The sequence below is a fragment of the Rattus rattus genome, chromosome 2 (genome assembly GCF_011064425.1).
Source record: "Rattus rattus isolate New Zealand chromosome 2, Rrattus_CSIRO_v1, whole genome shotgun sequence".
NCBI classification, from domain to species: domain Eukaryota; kingdom Metazoa; phylum Chordata; class Mammalia; order Rodentia; family Muridae; genus Rattus; species Rattus rattus.
The window spans coordinates 181,564,280-181,579,163 of NC_046155.1; the positions used below are offsets into that span (position 1 = coordinate 181,564,280).

At 35.1% G+C, this 14,884-nt stretch overlaps 1 protein-coding gene across 1 annotated transcript; it reads right to left on the reverse strand.

Moving 5' to 3' along the window:
• Positions 1 to 423: 423 nt before the first annotated feature.
• LOC116894597 (vomeronasal type-1 receptor 4-like) lies at positions 424 to 1,385 on the reverse strand. The gene has a single exon (XM_032896314.1). It carries the CDS (start codon positions 1,333 to 1,335, stop codon positions 424 to 426), a length of 912 nt encoding a protein of 303 aa, XP_032752205.1. The 5' UTR covers positions 1,336 to 1,385.
• Positions 1,386 to 14,884: the final 13,499 nt, after the last annotated feature.

Here is a 14,884-nt window from a genome sequence, read left to right on the forward strand (position 1 = left end):
CATTTATCTCTTTTTATTAGCTTTCATAGTACTGGTGTTCATATTGCCCTTTCCTACTAGAAGGAAAGAACCAAATTATAAAGCTTGAGGACAAGAACAACAAAACAATGACCTAACAAGGGGTCCCATTTAAACAATGTTGGGAGAAATAAAACTGTCAACCAATCATATTTTTAAAAAAATCCTTGGCCTCCTCAATCAAAATGTGGACTATACTATGCACTATTAATTTGACTGAGAACCTGGGATTATCCAGGGTATAATTTATAAGAGAGAATATAGTATTTTTCTGCTGCATAATGATCATCAAATGAATATGATCTCCTCATGCACTATTTCACTATTACACTGATTTCTGAATAGCACAACTGAACAAGATTAGATATCCATAATTAAAAATACAATTTTAGATATATTGCAAGATTATGGAAGTTTTATATTTCTTATACAAGTAAAGTAGAATTTGGAAACAGTGAAATCACGACTTATCACAAATGGGCCTATAGTAGGAAAACACATAGAAATGATGGCTGTTATATTCATTACCCACCAACTGGGATCATGTGAAAGTGCAATATAGCCTTGTAAAATAGAAGAGAGAGTATAAAATGTTAGAAAGGTGAAAACCAGGATCAGAATGGTCTGTGTGGCTCTATTTTCAGCAGAGGTTCTAGGGGAAGAATGAGTTTGGAGGATGTGTTGAACCCTCTTTTTATGTCCATAAAGTAAAACAATCATTGTGGTACTGGAACATACAATGAGCAAAGAAAACAGGACTTCAGGCATCACACAAAATGCTGTATACATTAAATCTACTATTTTGTCACGACCTACTGAGTGGCAGAATTCAATATCTCTTCTTCGTGTTTTATTTTTGCTATTTCTATTGGTAGATGTATACACGGGGAAAAGCATATTTATTAGCATGAACAGAATCCAACAGAATAGGCCCATAAATTTTGTGGTTCTCACTTTAAATTCCTTCCAGCTGGAGTTCCTGGTGCTGATGGTGATTGCCTGAAAGACACTTAAGAGGCAGGTGGTGCTGATGGACATATTCCTGGAAACTCTTCGAACATACATAATTAGTTTACACCCAGCATCATTGAATAATTCATTCCATCCAAAAACTCCACATACCTCTGGAAGTCCTTTGGAGAGAATAATTAAGGAGTTGGATGTGAACACATGTATAAATATTATATCTAGGATCTTTAATTTGTGTTCTTTGTTATAAAGCATTAAATAGTAGAAAAGAAGAGAGAAGTTTCCCAGAATACCAAGTGTACTCTGAAGTGAGAGTATGATTCCAACTGCCATGTTCCTTAAATCCATTATGTCATTCAGCAATTTTTCCTTTAAATTATGGCAATAATCTCATCTCTGAGCCAAGTCATGTTTTCTGAGTTGAAATATGTGTGTGTGCAAGAATCACTGGAGTTTCTATTTTCAAGAACATTATGTACAAAAAAGGAAGAATCTGTTCCAAATAAAATATTTTATCATTGTTAATAAATTTTCAGTGAACATTTGAGATCTATTACTTGCCATTTTAATGGACAGAAGTTCCATTATACTTCATAGAAGTGTAAGCAATAAAAATAATGGTCCTCCATCTTTTGAAAACCAATGGTTAGTATGTTCAAGTGGAATGAATGCTCACTCCAAGAGTCAACATTGAACTGGAATATGCTTACAAGTCATATTAGAAGAAAACATACTTTAGTCACCATTTTCAACACTAAAGAAATCCATATAGTTCAAATGTTACATTGAGCCATAAAATTGTACTTATCTTACAGAATACATATGTATATTTTGAAAAAAAGTTTATTATAAGGGACAGAGAACTGTAACCATAAATACACAATAAAAATTAGAAGATGGTATACTGGGGAAGAACTCACATTAAATTTCACAAAACATCATACATAATGATACATGCATGCCTGCTTATTTGGAGTCAGACTATGGAAGAGAGCCCCAGTGAAACTATCCTAAGTTGTGAACTCTTACCAAATAACAATACAGTCAAAATATGCAATTAGAAGGGAAAGATATTTGTATTAAAACCAAACAAAAATCACAGAAGTTTTTTCTTACAAAAACACAGTGTTTACCACTTCAACTTAATCAAAATATCCTAATGAAGAGTACATACTTATACCTTTCGAATTTGATTGAAAACCACAAGGAGAAGTAAAAATTATCTCTCTATAACTACAGTATTTTCACACTATTTCTAAAGTCTAACATAAAACTTTGTGATTGTCTGAATTTGAGAAATGAGGAAATGAATTGGCTGATTTTTCACACAGTGGCATAATTATGTGCTCAATGATGCTAGGTCAGCTACATTTTGGAATGTTCAGTAGATACTCAGCTTATTTCCATTGTATACTAAGCTACTTGGACAATATAAATACAGTTTTCTTATATAATTTAATCAACAGAAAATACTTGTCTCATTTGAATTTGAGAGGCTGATTGACCCAATATTTTTATATCAAAATATTTTCATAATTTAAGCATGAAACAAGGATAGCATATCTCAAATGAAGATTAAAATAATATTATTTTTCTGAACTTTGGTCAAAACTAATAATCAGCTATGAAAGAAGAAAAAGAATATGTGAAATAACACTCTGTCATAAATCATTATTGAGATGAACAGGAAGCTTAGTAGCTAAACTGCCTGCAGCACAATTGGAAAATACATATCTAGTCTCTAAAACTCACATAAAATATAACTAATATGCTTTCCTGTAATCTTTAAAATGTATTTTTAATTTAGATTTTATTATAACATAATTTTATCTTTCCTATTCGCCTTCCTTATTCTAAAACTTCTCATTTATTCCTTCTTGCTCACAATTATACATGACCCCTTTTTTCAATAAGTGATATAATATATATGTATGTATTTAACACATATTTTATATAAATATTTATTTGCATATATTTCCTAATACATAAATACAGTCTGTATAATGCTACTTGTGCTATGTTATCAGCATTGACCAGTTGGTACAAAAAGCTAAATCAAATTGAGTGCAAATTTTGGAGCCCAGTTCTTACTAATGTATCAGCAATTCAATGCTTGTACATAAGGCTCACAGACATTTAGAAGAGGATGAAGTAACTTTGTAAGAGCCAGAGAAAATAATAAATTTCTTTTATGTTATCTTGCCAGAACATCAGAAGGTATACATATAAAGCCTTGCCAATATGACTGTAAAGAAGAACAGAATAGGAATGACAATGCACTTGCTACTGACATTCATTTTCTTTAAAGTATAGAATAGAGTTTGTTCACAGCATTGGGAGGGGAGTTAAGAAGGTGGTAGGGCAGAGAAAGAAAGGGAAGTAGAGAAATGGAGTAGAGGCTGGTCATAAGCACATGGACAAAAGTAAGGAGGGGAATGGAGAGAGAAGGGACAAAGGGACAAGAGAGAGCAAGGGGAAGCAGGAGCAAGATCAAGAGCCTGACATTCACTTTTATTCAAAGTACTGGAGAGTCAGTCACAAAGAGTTACTTGTGATCACTGAACAGTCAACATAGTGTAATTAGAGTAATAGACAATTGGGAAACTGTGTCCACAAAACAAAACAAAACAAATGAATTTTACTAAGGAAGGCCAACTGAGATTGTCTGCTCTATAAACTAGCACAGTTGATCAAGAATTCATCTAAACTTACAGCGAACCTACACATAAATACAAGTACACAAACAAAATATATTAACATATTAGCAAATTGACATTAAAGGGTCTGTTTATGAATCCATAGGTTTAATTAAACTTTTTAGTAATAAAGTTTGTGAAGGTCATTTAACTACAAGACATACATAAACATAATCAGAAAAAAATGAAAAAAATTCATTGTATAAACTTAAACAACGTAAGAAATGTGTGCTGTGGACAGTGCAATGGTCAACTCTTTGCCTACCATGACCAAAACTATAGGTACAAAAAGCAACTATGAAAATTTACGAAACAATCTTAATAGGGAAAACCCTGTATACGCCCATCAAAGGCCCATGGCACCATGGTATAATGTTCATTTTAGATGAACATTGTAAAAAATTTCCCATTACAATGTCATCTTTCCTTGAGTATGCATTGCAAACTTCAAATAGGAAAATAGCCTCAATGTTTAGAACATCACTGATTCTTAGGTCCTTTCTCAGTCATACTTGTTACATCTCCCTGTAAAGAGATTTTTTTAGAGAGGCTACATTTTTTTCCAAAGTTATATGATTATAGGTTTATTTTAGTCATTTTCAAATACATGAAGTTTTTCTCCCAGCATCTATGAATATCATACTTTAAATTTTATATATGATTAATACAAAATATGAAAGTATGAATCATATAATATATGAATAACAATTTCTATGATTGCTAAGCAACTGTGTCATCAGACTCAATATATCAAGTAGATGATTCACAAATAGTACTAGGCACGATATTATCACATATCATGGATTAGCAATAGGTCAGAGACTCTCTTTTTAACAAAGCTACATATATATAGCCAAGAATAGTTTCTCTTCCATAGCTGAAATTTTCCTGCATGTATTTTCACCCCAGAATCCCTTCTCCATAAACAAGTACTTATCAGACCTTCCTCATTTTGTCTGCTTACCAGATTGAATACAACTCTTCCTCAGCAGAAGTGTGTAACTCCTGGCATGACTGTCAGCAATGTAAGTGAGGAGGGAAACTATGATATAAAGGTTCATAACTCCATGACTATCTCCCTCAGAATGATAATTTTCATCTCACCTGTAGTGACAATGACAACTTTTGCTTTGGGACTCAATAACTTTTCTGTGTATATTTCCTGTTTGATAATTACCAAAGCTCATATTATTTTTCTCTTGTGATTATCTCAAGAGACAACATGTTTGGAAAGAATCCTAGGATTTCATGATCACTGAAGATGGAAGGTGCAGGGAGCATTAAGATTTGATTTGTGAGAATCTTACAAAAAAGACTTTCATTGGAATCCAGCTTTCTCTGTGTTCTTCTACATAAAATATTAATTTTCATATCCCACAGATGTCCCTCTTTGTAGCTCTCATCAAAACAATTAAGTTAGGAATTCAGGGATAGATAATAAAGTATCAGTCAGAGGAAAATGTGACATCATAATCTCACCAGAAACTCTTGATCTTTTTCTACAAGTAGATGAAATTTAACTAGAAATGTGGGTATATAACAAGTCTACGAAACGTTACAAGTATCCCATCCATGCATAGAATCCTGAACACAGCCTTATTCTGTTAAAAATATACATATCTAAATGTACTACACAAAATTTTTCATGAAAACTCACAAAATATCATATACTTTACTCCTTTTTTTGGACATACACCACTTCATTATATTCATTATTTTAATTTACATAACTAAAGTATACAGAGTTTAATTCAGGATAGATATCCAATTGTAATGAGAAAATTAATGTAGTTAGTAATTCCTGATTCTTTTTTTTCATTATTTTTTAAGTTTTATTATTTTATTTATTTAAATTCCTGCCATTGCACCTCTTTTTATCCCCCTGCAGTAGTTCCTCATCTCATTACTTCTTTCTCTTTGCCTTTGATAGGGTTTTTCCCCTTCTCCAGGCCTTGCCTTTCTGTTGAGCCTCAAGTCTCTTGATGATTAAGCTTACCATCTCCAACATAGGCCTGACCAGGCAAACTTCTGCTACATTTATGCCAGGAGCCTTGGACAAGCCCATGCATACTCCTGATTGGTGGTTAAGTCTCTGAGAGCTCCCTGAAGTCTGGGTAATTTGAGACTGCTGGTGTTCCTAAGGAGTCACTGTCCTTCAGTTTCTCTAGTCCTTCCCCTAATTCAACCAAGGAAATCCCTGACTTCAATCTGATGGTTAGATGTAAGTATCTGTTTCTGTCTCATTCAGCTGCTGGTAGGTCCTCTCAGTGGACACCCAAGCCGGCTCCTGTCTATAATCACACAATAGGATCAGTAATAATGTCTGGCCTTGCTGCCCTCCCATGAGTTGGATCCCAAGTTTGGCCTGTCGTTTGGCTCCCATTCCTTCAGTCTATTCTTCATCTTTTTCCCTGCAGTTTTTAGACAGGAACAGAACTGGGTCAGAAGATTTGATTTTGTGTTAGTAATCCTGTCCCTCTGCTTGAGGCCCTGTTTATGTACTGGAGGTGGGTTCTTTGATTTTCCTCTCCTCATTAATGAGCACTTTGACTAAGTTCCAACTGCTTTGAGACCTCAGAATCTTTCACCTCCTGGGTCCCTGGAACAATCTAGAGGTTCCCCCACCTCCTAACCCCCAATGATAATTATCTCCTTTCCTTCACTTGGCCCACTGGGAATCTCTTCTGCCTACCCAGAACTGATCCTGTTCCCTTTTTCCTTTCTCCCGCCCCATCACATCCAAATCCCTCATTCCCTATGCCTATTGTGATTACATCCTTTCCTCTTCTAAGTGGAATTGAAACATCTTTGCTTGGGCCTTTCAGCTTGTTACACATCTTAAGGTCTATAGTTTGCATCCTAGGTACTTTGTACTTTTTGGCTAATATCCATTAATCAGTCAGTAAATACTATATATGCCCATTTGTGTCTGAGCAACCTCAGTCAGGAAGATATTTTCTAGTTTAATCCATTTGACAGCAAAATTCATGATGAACTCATTTTAAGTATCTGAATATTACTCTATTCTTTAAATGAACCACATTTTCTTTTTTAATGGATATTTTATGTATTTATATTTCAGATGTTATTCCCTGTACTTGTTCCTCCTCTCTTATCTCCCCTCCCCCTTCTTCTATAAGAATGCTCCCCCTCCCACCCAACCACTCCACCCTCATAACCCTGACATTCTCCTACAATTGGAAACTGAGCCTTCACAGGATCAAGGGTTTCTCCTCCTATTGGTGCCAGATAATACCATACTCTGCTACATATGTGGCTGGAGCCATGGTTCCCTCCATGTGTACTCTTTGTTCGGTGGTTTAGTCTCTGGGAACTCTGGGGGAGGGTCTGATTGGTTGATATTGTTCTTCTTATGGAGTTGCAAACCCCTTCAGCTCCTTTAGTACTTTCTCTAACTTCTCCATTGTGGTCCCTGTGCTCAATCAGATGGTTAGCTTCAAGCATCCTCATCTGTACTGGTCAAGCTCTGGCAGAGCTTCTCAGGAGACATCTATATCAGGCTCCTTTCAGCAAACACTTTGTGGTATCAGCAATAGTGACTTAATGAAATTCTCAGGCAAATGGGTGAAACTAGAAAACATCATCCTGAGTGAGGTAACCCAGTCACAAAAGAACATACATGGTATGCACTCACTGATAAGTGGATATTATCATAAAAACTTGGAATACTCAAGATACAATTCACAGACCATATGAAGCACAGGCAGAAAGAAGACCAAAATGTGAGTGCTTTAGTCCTTCTTAGTAGAGAGAATGAAATACTCATGGGAAGTAGAGGGTAGGTGGAATTTGGAAGGAAGAGAGGAAGGGGAGGAGAAAAGGGGGAGCAGGATCAGGTATGAGAGGGGATGGAGATGATATACAAAGGGTCCAGAATTTGAACAGAGGTGTGTAGCAATGGGGGATGGGTAACTGGGGGTAGCCAACTGCAAATCCCAGAAACCAGGAAAGCAAGAGGCTCCCTGGACCAAACAGGGATGATATTAGCTTAAATTCCCAACAAAGGGGATGGAGAACCTGTAGAGACCTTATCCAGAGGTTAGGCAAGTGCCCTGGATAGGAGATGGGGCCACCCACCCTTCTCAAAATTTTAACCAAGAATTGTTCCTATCTAAAGGAAATACAGGGACAAAGAATGGAACAGAAACTAAAGGAAAGGCAGGCCATCTAGAGACTACCTCACCTGAGGGTCCATCCCATGTGAACCACATTTTTCATATTCATTCTTCTGTTGAGAGATATCTGAGTTATTTCTACCTTCTGGTCATTACATGTAAGGCTGTTACAAACATGGTGGAACACGTATCCTTGTGTTATAGTGGGGCATCTTTTATGTATATGCCAAGTAGTGGTATAGCTAGGTCTTTACGTAGAACTATTTCCAATTTTCTGAGGAATTGCCAGATTGATTTCCAGAGCAGTTGTACCAGCTTGCAATTCCACCAGAAATGTGCTGTTACTTGAGTCTTTGATCTTAGCCATTCTGACTGGTATGTAGTGAAATTTCAGGGTCATTTTGATTTGGAGTTCTCTGATTATCAATCACTTTGAACATTTCTTGAAGTGCTTCTCAGCTATTTGAGATTCTTCAGATGTGAATTTTCTGTTCAGTTCTGTGCCCTAATTTTTAATTGGCTTACATGGTTTTTTGGAAGTTAACTTCTCGAGTTCTTTATATATTTTGGATATTAACCTTCTGTCAGATGTAGGGTTAGTGAAGACTTTTTCACAATCTATAGGTTGCCAATGTATAGTATTAATGTTTTCTCTTGCCTTACAAAAGGTTTTCAACTTTATGTGGTCCCATTTATTGATTATTGATCTTACAGCCTGAGCTACTGATGTTCTGTACAGAAAATTTCTCTTGTGCCAATGAGTTTGAGAGTCTTTCCTACTTTCTCTTCTATTAAATGCAGTGTATATGGTTTTATGTTGAGGACTTTGACCCACTTGAATTTTAGCTTTGTTCAGGGTAATAAATATGCACATATTTTCATTTTCCTACATACAGATTGCTAGTTAGGCCAGCTGAATTTATTGAAGATGCTTTCCTTTCTCCACTGTATGTTTTTGGTTTCTTTTTCAAAGATCAAGTGACTGTAGGTGTTTGGGTTTACTTCTGGGTCTTCAATTTTACTCAATTCATCAATGTGTATGTCTCTGTACCAATAACATGTGGGTGTCTTAATTATCATCATCATCATCATCATCATCATCATCATCATCATCATCATCATCACTATTTCTTTGTCATACAGCTTGAGGTCAGAGATGGTGATTTCTCAACTGAGAATAGATTTGGCTATCCTGAATTTTTGTTTTAACATCTGAAGTTGAGAATTGCTCTTTCCTTGTCTGTGAAGAATTATGGTGGAATTTTGATGTGGATTACCTTGATTCTGTAGATTGCATTTGGTCAAATGGACATTTTCACTATGTCAATTCTACCAATTGATGAGCATGAGATATATTTCTATCTTCTGATGTCTTTGTTCATTTTCATGGATTTGTAGTTCTTGGAGTATACTCCAAGAACTTTGAATTGCTTCGTAAGAGTTACACCAAGATGTTTTATACTATTTGTGGCTACGGTGAATGGTATTGTTTCCCTAATTTCTTTTTCAGCCTGTTTATCCCTCATGTAGAAGAAGGTTGCTGATTTATTTCTTCTAGTAAATTTTGTATCTAGCCACTTTGCTGAAGTTGTTAATCAGCTATAGGAATTCTCAAGTAGACTATTTTGGTTTGCTTATGTATACTTTTGCATCTTCTGCAAATGGTGATACTTTGAGTTTTTCCTTTCCATTTTGTATCTCTTCATCTCCTTTTGTTTTCAAATTGCTCTAGCTAGAACTTCAAGTACTATATTGAATAGATGGACAGACAGTGGGCAACTTTGTCAAGTCCTGGATTTTAGTGGGATTGCTTTTAGTTTCTCTTCATTTAATTTGATTTGGTTGTTGCTAAAATGCTCTTATTATATTTGAATATTCCATGTATTGCTGATCTCTCCAAGACACTTAACATGAAGAGGCATTGTATTTTGTCAAAGAATATTTCAGCATCTAATGAGATGAGTGTGTGGCTCTTTCCCTTTTTTGTGTTTATATAGGGTATTAGGTTGATAGATTTTCATATGTTGAATCATTCCTGAATTTCTGGAATGAAGTCTACTTGATTGTAATGAATGATGATTTTGATGTGTTTTTGGATTCAGATTGAAAGAATTTTATTGAGGATTTTTTCATCTATATTCAAGAGTGAATTTTGTCTGAAGATGTTTGTTGGATCTTTGTGTGGTTTAGGTATCTGAGTAACTGTGGCTTCATAGAAGAACTTAGTTTTCCTTCTGTTTCTATTTTGTGGAATAGTTTAAAGAGTATTGTTATTAGCTCTTCTTTGATGGTCTGATAGAATTCTTCCCTAAAATCATCTGGCATTGGGTTGTGTTATTGTTTTTGTTTATTTATCATCATCACCACCACCACCACCACCACCACCACCACCACCACCACCACCACCACATCATCATCATCATCATCATCATCATCATCATCATCATTTTGGTTAGGAGGGCTTTGTTGACATTCTCTATTTCCTCAGGGGCTATTGGGTTGTTTAGATAGATTACCTAATCTTGATTTAACTTTGGTACATGGTATCTGTTTAGAAAACAACCATTTCATCAACATTTTCCAGGCCCTCAGTTTCTGTTGTTATGTCGCCCTTTTCATTTTTGATTTTGCTAATTTGTGTACTGTATCTGTGCCCTTTACTTGGTTTGGCTAAAGGTTTATTTATCTTGTTGGTTTTTTCCAAAGAACTTCCTCCCCTCTTCATTTTGTTGATTCTACGTATAGTTCTCTTTGTTTCTACCTAGTTGATAGTCAGCTCAGACTCTGACTATTTTCTCCCCTTTATACCTCTTGAATGTGTTTGCTTCTTTCTATTCTAGACTTTTAATGTGTGCTGCTGTTTATATGGGATGTCTTCACTTTCTTTATGAAGGTTCTCAATTTTATGAATTTTCCTCTTAACACTGCTCTCCTTGAGTCCAATAAGTTTAGGCATGATGTCTTTTCATTTTACCTTAATTCTATAGGGTACTTTATTTCATTTTTTATTTTTTTCTCTGACAAAATTGTCATTGAGCAGAGAGTTGTTTAGTTTTCATGAGTATGTGGGCTTTCTGGTGCTTTGTGATTATTGATGTCTAGTCTTAGTCTGTGATGATCTACTAGAATACTTGGGATTATGTCAATCTTATTATATCTGTTGAGACTAATTTTCTGTTCAATTATATGGCCAGTTTTGGAGAAGGTTCCATGAGGTGCTGAGAATAAGGAATATTCTCTTGTTTTGGATGCAATATTCTGTAGTTTCTTTGTTAAATTCATTTGGTTTATAACTACTATTTGTTTCACTGTCTGTTGAGTTTATGTTTCAATGACCTGTCCATTGGTGAGAATGGCATGTTCAAGTCAGCTCCTATTGTTGTGTAAGGTTCAGTGTGTGTTTTCAACTTTAATAATATTTCTTTTTTGAATATCAGTTCCCTTGCATTTAGGCCATTGTTGTTTACAGCTGATGCTTCCTCTTGGTGGAATTTTGCATTGATGAATATGAAGTATACTTTTGAAAGTTTATTTTATTGTATATTTGAATGGTAACTCTGACCTTTTCCCTTACAGCTTTTAATTTTCTTTCTGGTTTCTGTGCCTTTATTATCAGATGAGAGGATTTTCTTTTCTTGTCCAATATATTTGGTATTCTTAGGGTTCTTTTAAATTTATGATCATCTCTTTCTTTAAGTTAGGGAAGTTTTCTTCTAAGATTTTGTTGGAGAGGCTTTCTAGGCCTTTCAGATGTGATCCTGCACTCTCTTCTATTCCTATTATTTTTAGGTTTCAATTTTTCATTCCATCTTGAATTTCTTAAACATTTTGGGTTATCAGCCTTTTACACTTTATATTTTCTTTGTCCAATGTGTCAATAATATCTATGGTATCTTCTAAATCTGAGATTCTACTTTTTATTATTATTTTTCTGCATTCTGTTGGTGATAATTGCATCTTTACCTCCTGATCTCTGTCCTAACTTGTCCATCTCCATGACGTATTGTATTTAGGTATGTACCTTAAAACTCTGATTATCCATAACTTTTTACATGAAATGTTTTGGGATTTTTCTCAAAGTCATATTCAGCATGTAATGAGATGATCTTTTTTTTTCTTTCAGTTTGTTTATATGTCAGTTTATAATGATTAATTTTCATATGTTGAACCATTGATGCATCTCTGGAATGAAACCTTTTTGATCATGATGGATGATGTTTAGATAGATTCTTAAATTCTATGTGCAAATATTTTATTTAGTATTTTTGTACCAATGTTCATAAGGGAAATTGCTCTGAAATTCTCTTTCCTGTTTTGTCTTAATGTGGCATAGTATCATTGTGACTGCAGCCAAATGTAATGAGTTTAGGAATATTCATTTTGTTTTTATTTTGTGGAAAAACTATTTGATAATCACTTAGAAAAACTATTATCTTATCACTAATAAGATAAGTGAGTTTTCTGCAAAATTGTGTTTCCTTTGGCCATTTGATTTATTACTTTTAGACTTTTAACTTGTATAGCACAACATTAAGATCTTAATAACAGCTACCGACTTAACTCAAGTTAATAAAGATTAAAAAAAAAAAGAATTTCATTTCAGTGGGTTGGGGATTTAGCTCAGTGGTAGAGTGCTTGCCTAGCAAGCGCAAGGCCCTGGGTTCGGTCCTCAGTTCTGAAGAAAAAAAAAAAAAAGGAGGAATCATTTCAGCTCAGAAGCCCATTCAATTTTGTCTGTTATTGAAGTCACAGAATCCCTCTTCAGAACACCTTATCTCATCACTGCAATCCTAGCTTGTAAAAAGCATGAGAAATATTTTTTTTTTTATTAACTTGAATATTTCTTATATACATTTTGAGTGTTATTCCCTTTCCGGTTTCCGAACAAACATCCCCCTCCTCCCCTTCCTTATGGGTGTTCCTCCCCACCCTCCCCCATTGCCGCCCTCCCCAAAGTCTAGTTCACTGGGGTTCAGTATTAGCAGGACCCAGGGCTTCCCCTTCCACTGGTGCTCTTACTAGGATATTCCTTGCTACCTATGAGGTCAGAGTCCAGGGTCAGTCCATGTATAGTCTTTGGGTAGTGGCTTAGTCCCTGGAAGCTCTGGTTGGTTGGCAGAGAAATATTTCTATAATTGTAATTTTCAATGTCATTGCCTTCAACTATATTTTCAAACTGCAAGAGCTGTTTTGAGTTTTTGTATATTATTGGTATCCTTTATATTGTGAAGGTGAAAAGAGATTTCTATTCCTAGTGATTCTCCATAAACTTAAGGTCAACAAAATGGATGTACAAATTATTATTGTTTCTCATGTTTACATGGTGGTTGAATCATGTATGAGAGGTATTATTGATATAACAGTAAGACATTCATATGCAGGGATATGACTGAAAGAATTAAGTTTGAATATACTAGGGTATATCTCCCAATGCTACATGAGCAAGTGGCTTACCGTATTTTTGGATAGATGTAAAATCCTGTTCTATGCCTGAGAATCCAGATACTTTAACTCTAGCCTAACCACTTGTTCTCCAAAGATAGAGTGCTCAATATTGAGAGCTTAGGGATTTTTACCAGATGCCTGTTTTTTTTTAGGTTATGCTGCTTGCTGCTGAAAGTGCCTAATGTAAACTATGTCTACAATAGAATTATTGTTAGATAAATTAATCGAGTTTATGGAATGTATACAAATTCTGCCTAATGTATACAATCACATACAAAAGAATAACTAGTAAGGATATCAGTGTGAGCCTATGAAATGTTTATAAATCCTGCACCATCATTTTATCAGTTATGCTCTTACATTCAAGATACTAGGACTGTCCAGATTATTTATCAAATAGCCAGAACACTGTATTTAATTGTGCCTGAGCAGTTGTAGACCAAGATTTTGTACACAGAATATTTACATAATCATGGAAGGAGAAGATACAACCCATCACTGAGTATAGATCATTTAAAGAAACTCATAATCAGTAAATTCTAGAGATGTGTACTCAAGAACAGATCTTCAGTTTTTTGCCAGTGTTTACTTTATTCCTGTCTTTAAAATAGCTCATGTGAAACCCATATATCACTCATTATAATGATGGACCTCTGAAAAACAATGGTGTTATCCTTTCTCCTTGACCTCAGATGATAAAAGTGATTAAATGGCCACCATTCAGTGGTGAATGATTGTTGCCACTTTATGACCACAGCTCATCCTGCCTGACACAGAGTTCCTGACAAAAACCTCACATCACCTGATGAAAAGTCTAATAACAGCTTCCTAAGACAGTCAGGTAGGCTTTGTGGCAACATATTTCCAGAAGGAGCTTTCTCCATTTACTGATTTCTACCTCAGGGATCATTGTACAACATGAGAGTCAATCAGATTTGAAATGGTTTAAAATTTATCTTCAATGAGTCTTTGGAATAAAATATAGACAGATAAGTTTTTATTCAGAGATATATTTTATTCATATTTTCCTCATCTTTGTATAGTACACAACTTTTCATTTGAAGTCCAAATCATTGTTTTTTTTCTCTTAGGTTGTAAGGCATGATACAGTTTTAAAAACTCCAGTGAATGTAAAATTACAAGACAGTCAAAGGTAAACATGCTGATGAAACTATATGAAACTATTCATAGCTAGAGTCTATGAATACAGAGGTTTCATTGACTAAGTCTTAAACCTTTCTTCCTTTCCACACATAAACTTTCTTTATCAAGCCATATCATAAAATGTCTAATGTCCCACGTCCAGTAGATACACATGACCCAGAGTCAAGAGATGGGGCCACCTACCCATCGCAAAGTTTTTGTCCCAGAAATGTTCCTGTCCAAAGAAAAGACAGGAACAAAAAATACAGCAGAGACTGAAGAAAGGGCCCTGAGGACCTCCTTACCTTGTTATTCATCCTATCTGCAGACAACAAAACCAACACTATTGCTATTGCCAAGTGCTTGCTAGCAGGAATGTGGTGTGGCTGTTCCTTGGAAGGTTCAGCCAACAACTGACCAATGCAGGTGTGGATGTTTGGAGCCAGCCATTAGACAGAATTTGGGGGATCTCTGTGG

Bases quoted from the DNA above. Each gene is read 5' to 3' on its own strand.
- LOC116894597 (XM_032896314.1), bottom strand. From the start codon at position 1,335: ATGGATTTAAGGAACATGGCAGTTGGAATCATACTCTCACTTCAGAGT.